The sequence below is a fragment of the Tenrec ecaudatus genome, chromosome 1 (assembly GCF_050624435.1).
Source record: "Tenrec ecaudatus isolate mTenEca1 chromosome 1, mTenEca1.hap1, whole genome shotgun sequence".
Classification (NCBI taxonomy): domain Eukaryota; kingdom Metazoa; phylum Chordata; class Mammalia; order Afrosoricida; family Tenrecidae; genus Tenrec; species Tenrec ecaudatus.
The window spans coordinates 18,758,255-18,765,851 of record NC_134530.1 but is presented as its reverse complement, the minus strand read 5'-3'; the positions used below and the strand labels follow the sequence as shown (position 1 = coordinate 18,765,851).

Below are 7,597 nucleotides of genomic sequence, written 5' to 3'. Positions count from 1 at the left end.
TCGCTACTGCTCTGCTCCATGCCCCCAGAGGGTGGGTTCAGTGTGGTGAGCTCATGGAGGGCACAATTCCCGCTGTGTGTCTCTAGTGTTACTCCCAATGGTGCTATGGGTCAATGAGGAATGCTGTGTCCCGTGGTGGGGCGGTCCTGCGGTCATCTCTGTTCATTGCTGTTCTGAGCAGGAACATTGTCCTCTGGGCTTGGTGAGCCAGGATGTGCTTCACTTTTTTTTCCCCCCTATCCCCTCTTGTTGGCTACTGTGTGCTCTGACCTACCAGTCCCTCTTCTTGAGCTGTAGATTCAGTGCTGTCTTCTGAAGGGAATTCTTCTTGCGGGGAGGGTGGTGCTGTCCACTTAGTTGGTAATGGGGCCAGCCACCCAGGCCTCTCTAAGTGTTCCCTGCTTCATGTCAGTGTGTTGCGTTCTTGTCTTGGAGCTCCGGTTTGAAGCATGATCCCTCTTTCCCTGTGGAAACAAAATGAACACACTCCTCCTGTGTGGGTTAGTGCCCTGTTCCTCCAGCTACCCATACCTTTATTTCCTCATACCTTATAATGGTATGAGTTTAGTCTGACCCCTACCATATTACCTGGGCCTCACCCCAGGGACGTATGTATACAGCATCTTCTTCCCTATGCCCCTTCTGATTTTTTTTTAACTTACCTCAGCAGACTCATGTAGTACTTGTCCTTTTGTGCTTGGCTTAATTCACTTAGCATGATTTCCTCCAGTGCTTCCCATGTGGCGATATGCTTCCTGCGTTCATCACTGCTTTTTAGGGATGCATAATACTCCATTGTATGTATGTACCAGAGTTTTTTAATCCCTTTGTCTGTTGATGGAAATTTAGGAAGTTTCCAACTCCTTGCAATTGTGAATTTTGCCATGACGAACATTGAGGCACAGATGTCTGGCCATGGTTTGTCTTTTGTCTTTTCTGGGTATATGCCCAGTAGAGGGATTGCTGGATGATAAGGTAGCTCAATTTCCAATTGTTTTAGATTTTGCCAAATCGATTTCCATAATGGCTGTACATACCTACAGGTCCACCAGCAGTGGACAAGAGTTCCTATCTCTCCGCATCCATTCCAACACGTGTTACTTTCTGATTTCTTGAATTGGGCTATCTTTGAGGGTGTTACATGGTATCTCATAGTTGTTTTAATATGCACTTCTCTTATAGCTAGAGATCTGAAGAATTTTCTCATATATTTATTGGCCATTTGGATTTCTGCCCTTGAGAAACTCCTGCTCAGGTCCTTTGCCCACCTCCTGAGTGGACAATTGCTTTTTTTTTTCTTGTTGTAGTTTAACAGTGTTTTGTAGATTTTAGTAATAAGGCCTTTGTCTGATGTGTCATTGCTAAAGATGTTTTCCCATTCTGTAGTCTCTCTTATTAGTGTCTTGGTGAATTCTTTCGATGTACATAAATGTTTTATTTTTAGTATGTCCCATTGGTCAATTTGTGCCTCCTCTGTGTTGGTGTCCTTCCCAATTTCTGATAGCCTATGTAATCCCTATGCCAAGGTTTTCAGGTTTGTCCCAATTCCCTCATTGATGGCCCTAATAGTCTATAGGACTGAATTGTTAAAGGGAGCCCATGTACAGGATGAAATGCTTGCTAGGTGACCAGCTGGATCCACTTGTTGAATGCAAGTGAGAGAAATGCAGCAATCAAGAGATAGGTTGAGTCTTTCCACTGACACCCGTGTACCTGGTTCATAGGGACTAGAGGAGAAAACTAGAGCAGGTTGACTGGTCTAAAGTTCATGTCCTAGCACAAGAGCGCTAGGGTTGATGAAAATTTGTGATGGGGCCCATGGCCTAAAGGCAAGGCAGACAATGGGGCACCTAGATGAGGCTAAATAAAGCAGCCCATATTGAGTTGACCAGAACACAACAATATGAAGAGAAGATGTTAGAGCCTGTGAACTGGTGCATATTGCAGCTGAATTTATGGATAGCCTGTTCGGATTTGATTTGCTTATGAATGCTGAGGTCACAAGGTTCCAACATGAATGCAGTCTTCATATAAAAGATTAGGATTGTCTCCTCAGAGCACTAGGTTGATAGAAGACAGCAGTACAGAAATCGGATAACCAAAACAGGGGGATAAATGCATGAAGTGGTTTGCTCACAACTTTCATAGGTGAGGGACTATGTTCATAGGAATATGATGTAGGTGGTTACATTAGTATAGAATATTTTTGTTTGCTTCACCTGTAGAATGTTATGTGTAAATGAGGCTGACACATGTTTTAACTTTATGCATTTTAGTTCTATCCTGTTAGATACCATTATATTATTGTTTGAAAGGTGTATATAGCCAAAGAGTTGCGTGAAAGTGTCCAGGTGACAAAGTGTGGTCTGTGGTAGTGAAATAATCTGATGCCAATTTGAGACCAGTAAGGGTTAGCATATCAATAAGGTCACACCTTGATGACCTCATTTGGAGGCATGATGAAGATGAGTAACTGACTGGAGGTGGGACACTCACTCTCTCTGTTTCGCATTCCTTATGACAAGCCACATGGAGCTACTCTGGTGGAGCCAGAGCCCTGGAGCTGGAGGAGCCATATGGAGACCAACACCAGCACTCAGATGTTTCCACTGCCACTGGATCCACAAGACTTTCCGTCCATGGACCTGTGATCTTCCCGCATTTAGCATCATTGCCTGCTTGCATCAGGCTAAAGAGGAATTTATGAACTGGGGTCAACATGTAGGGTAATATTGAGCTTATGGGCTTGTCAGGACTGGACTGGGATGTTTTCTTACTGTACAATTGATCTTTGATATATAGTTCTCTCTTATGCACAGATGAGTGTTTTAAGAATTTGTTTCTCTAGTTAACCCAGATTAGCACACCCTGTTTGCACCATGAGGATACATTCTGACATTTGTGGGGGGGGGGGTTTCCTTCTTGCTTCTCTGTGGTTGATTACAGTGCTAGTAAAGGGAGACCAAGTCCACTGTCATGGGGTGAATTCTGAAGGTTGCTGTGATGGTAAATCTTTTTCTGAGCAGACTGCCTCATCTCTCTCCTGGAAGGTTTGAACTGCTTACCTTGGAACTAATGTCCTAGCACTTAACACACTGCACCCCACAGGGCTTCTTAATATCACAAAATGTTTGTAAAATTTTTTCTAGACATTCAGTATGGGTGAGATATGTTTAATACACTAGCTGATATAGCCTAGAATTAAGCATCATTTCTGTAATGAAATTTTAGCAGAAACTAGAATAGGACACAGATGATGACTATTTCCTTTAACTTGAAACAACCTAAACTTCTCAGAGACTTGTTATGAATGCAGTCTACAAAACTCATTACAGGACATGATGTGTCATCACTGGGAAACAGAGCCTTCTCATGGGCATTTTAATTCTTATTCTTTGTTTTCAGAAAAAAAATGTTCTACCATTACATATTGGTTTATGACTGAATTTGGAAATGTGTTCATGTCCCTTTTATAGACTGTGTAGGGATTATAATTCAACTTGGATTTTTCTGAAACAGCTCTTGTTATAAATTTCAAATTCATTATAGAACTCTTTTTTCTATCATGATTCCACTTGGATATTTGTTTTTAAAAGTATTAAAGCAAATGAGTGGGAAAAAGCAATGTTTTGTGTCTAATTCAGGAAATGCTTCTTTCCCAGAACAGCTGGGAATAAATACAGGTATGAACATATCTGGGGTTAAAGAAACAACAATTTTTAGAAGGAAAACTAAGTATTTGGAATTAAATTTTTTTCATTCAAATATTTGGTGATGTGTTTGCATTCTTACTAACACTTTTTAAATCATCTTTTTAAAAAAATTTGGACGTGTGTGATATTTTGTACAATTTTTTATAAATATAGAAAATTAACCATTATACCTATCTCAATTCTGATAAGGCAATATTTTAGATTTAACAACCATTATCGTTCAATATGCAATAACTTATATTGTCTCCCAATAACTTTTGAAAGGACAGTTTGCTTTCTAATCCATCAATCCCCTTTCTTTCATAAAAATAACTTTTCCTGACTGTTGCTTTTTTTGTTTTATGTTGTACTACTTCTTGAAATAGGGATTTTTTTATTGTGACTAGTTCCCTTAAGTGGCATTTCAGAAGAGATTCCTAAGTCCTGAGCTCAACTCTTTCAATTGCCACTTTGTCTATTATAAGAAGAAGCAACCAATCAGCTTCCCTATACTTCTCATCCTGACACAGTTGTTCAAAATGATCACACACATGATCACCCAGCACTTCACTTCTATCCAAACGTTCATTTGTTGGTGGGAATAGTTTACATAAACACATTCTCACTTCACTTGAGTGAACAGAACTCTCATTAATCATAATAGTGGCAGGTTAATGGAAGCAGAGTTAGTAACACTTGGAGAACTACTCAGACTTTATAACAAATTTGGAAAATTCACACATATGATTTTGTTTCTCTCCAACCACGTTCAGAACAAAGGTGTTAGGCTTCCTTCTCTAGAGAACCAATAATCATGATACTCATGAATATAATAAACAGAAACATTTATATGAAGGAAATCATTCACACAGCTGTAGAAGTGGATAAATTCAGCATGGTTCCAAACACAGCATGTCCGATGTTAAGCAGTAGACTTCTCCTGACCAATGTAGCTTTGTGGGTTCTGCAGTAACAACGTGGCTTCAAATGTGGATGAAAACAATGACATTAGATGAGGCTTCTCACTGGAGCGGAGAGCAAATACAAGGCTCACAGGTCAGAGAAGAGGTTGCCTATATCTCTAGGTATCGGCAGGCAATATGGCAGACCATTGGTTCAAGTCCAAAGAATTAGAACTCAACAAGACAGATGCAATAACAAGGCCCATCAAGAAGCAAAGACATTTTCTCACAGCATACCCTTGTATGAGAATTGGGCTACACACCTGATGAATGTCCTTGCAACTGGATCAGGGCCATGACCTGAGTGAAGAGGTTGCAATCCCCACTCATCTTCACATGGATAATTGACTGTTAATAGCAGCCCTCACACCGGCATTGATGACATTATGCTACAGAACATCATGACGGATGCCCAGGCCATACCTGCCAACTCACTGAGAATACTGACCATTCAACTGACACAAACCAAACTCAAAACATGCTTATAAATTCCAAATCAAAGTTCTCAACAGGACTTTACTTTAAAGAAAATAATCAAAGGATCAAATATTTCATACCAGAATTGATGATAAGAACAGGCTATCCAAAGAGGAATTCGAATATTTATATATCAGTAGTTTCAGGTTTGAGAACAATAATATTGAAGTTCCCATGGGACAATTGTAGACAGGTATATTCTGTGACTAGAAATTGAGTATGTTTCATGTTTCAATCTGCTCTCACCCTGAAGGAATTGTCTGTTGAGGAGAGTATTTTGATAAAAATAAACAACTTTCAAAGAAATATACAGGATTCATTGCTGTATTATATATAAAAAGAAAGCAGATTAATTTGGGATTGTAAAGCAGATGTGCGTGCTGCAGAAAGTATGATTTAGATCCTCACAATTTTCAGCTCTCTGTCTCATCAGTAGCTCTCTAATTTGGAGATTGCTCTACTTTGTAGAGAATAATTTTCTGCTGCAAAGTTTCCCTAGGGCCTGTTTTATGTCCTTGTTTCTAAGAGTGTAGATAAAGGGGTTCAGCATGGGTGTGGCTACAGTGTACATTACTGAGGCTATAGCACTGGACCTAGAGTTTTGAGTAGCAGCAGAACTGAGATAAACCCCCAGAGTGGTACCATAAAACAAAGAAACTACAGAGAGGTGGGACCCACAAGTGGAAAAGGCTTTATATTTTCCCCCAGCTGATGAAATTTTCAAAATGGAGGACACAATCTTTGTGTAAGAAAATAGGATCCCAGTTAGTGGAATAACTCCCAGAACCCCAGTTGCAAAATAAATTACTAAGGTATTGAGGAATGTGTCAGAGCAAGCAAGTTGCACTACCTGGTTAAGTTCACAGAAAAAATGGGAGATTTCTAACTCTGTACAAAACGACAAACGCAAAATCATTAACCCATGTAATAAAGCTTGCAGTACACTCAATAACCAGCAGGTCAGAAGCAAGAGACCACAGAACCTTGGGTTCATGATGACCGTGTAGTGCAGTGGGTGACAGATGGCCACAAACCGGTCGTAAGCCATCACTGTCAAGAGGAAATGATCCAATCCCGTAAAAAGCAGGAAAAAATACATCTGGGTGATGCAGTGTTCATAAGAAATAACTCTGTTCTGCATCTGGATGTTCATCAGCATCTTTGGGACAGTGGTGGAGGTGAAACAGATGTCTATGAAGGAGAGGTTGGACAGGAAGAAGTACATGGGTGTGTGGAGGTGGCTGTCCTTGATGATGGTCAGGATGATGAGCAGGTTCCCAGTGAAGGTGACCAAGTACATAGAGAGGAACAGTCCGAAGAGGAGGGGCTGCAGCTCTGCCTCTTCTGAGAGCCCCAACAGGATGAAATGTTGAAAATGTGTATGGTTTCTTGGTTCCATGTAGCTGAAGAAACTCTTGGAAAAGAAAAGAGCAATGCAACTTAGTTATAAGAAGTTAACACCGCTTTAACAGATATGCTGTATATTCTATTTTAGCATGTAAATTCATTCCAATATAATATTAAGTTGAGAATGTCACAAGTCCCGAATACTCAATCTTTTGATAACACATCTGACTAGCCTTCCTTTCTTCAAATCACGTCTTTTTTTAAAAGCAATATAAATACTACAACTTCCATGTAACTTTGATTTCTTCATTCAACAAATGTGTTTGACCAATTATTGTTTGCCAAGTATTCTCCTTTTTCTTTGAAAGCCTTTTTTGAGGGTTAGTATAGCTGGTATCACAATGCACACATCCATACATGATGTGAAGTACATTTGTACATAGGTTTCCATCATCATTATCTTTTTCTAAATCATTTTATAAGGGTCTCATACAACTCATCACAATCCATATATACATCAATTGTGTGTCAAGCACATTTGTACATTCGTTGTGTTCATCATGCTCAAAACATTTGCTTTCTACTTGAGCCCTTGGAATCAGCACCAAATATTCTGGAAGTCAATGAAAACCACAATAAAAATTTTAAACTGTTGCCTTTATTTGATGAGCAGTAACTGCAGTATTTCAAAGCTAATGAGAAGTCAGCTGAGTTATACCTACTGACATCTCCTCATCCAGAAAAAAGAATAAAGATGTAAATTGAAAGACACATAAAAGGAATGAGGCAAAGAGACTGATGTAGCCTGCCAACATCACTCTCCACAACTGTGGATCTGCAGAACTAGATGGTGCTGCTCTACAGATATCATCTTCTCTGAACAAGTTCAGGTTAGAAGATCTTAGATAGAATGGGTTGAGTGTGGGGGGAGATTACAGAACAAAAATCAAATTCACACAAGACACCAGGCTTACTGGAGACTGGAGTAAACCCAAAGACTATAGAGGCCTTATCCTTCCAGTCTAGAACTGTAAACACACATTCAGCTATAATAATTAAATATTTAAGATCAACTGGTCAACAATTGTTGAAGAGCAATTTTCACAAATATAAGAAAGA

The 7,597-nt window shown here is 39.6% G+C and overlaps 1 protein-coding gene across 1 annotated transcript; it reads right to left on the bottom strand.

Moving 5' to 3' along the window:
* Positions 1–5,588: 5,588 nt before the first annotated feature.
* Positions 5,589–6,530, bottom strand: LOC142448351 (olfactory receptor 7A5-like). Its single transcript, XM_075550192.1, has one exon. It carries the CDS (start codon positions 6,528–6,530, stop codon positions 5,589–5,591), a length of 942 nt encoding a protein of 313 aa, XP_075406307.1.
* Positions 6,531–7,597: the final 1,067 nt, after the last annotated feature.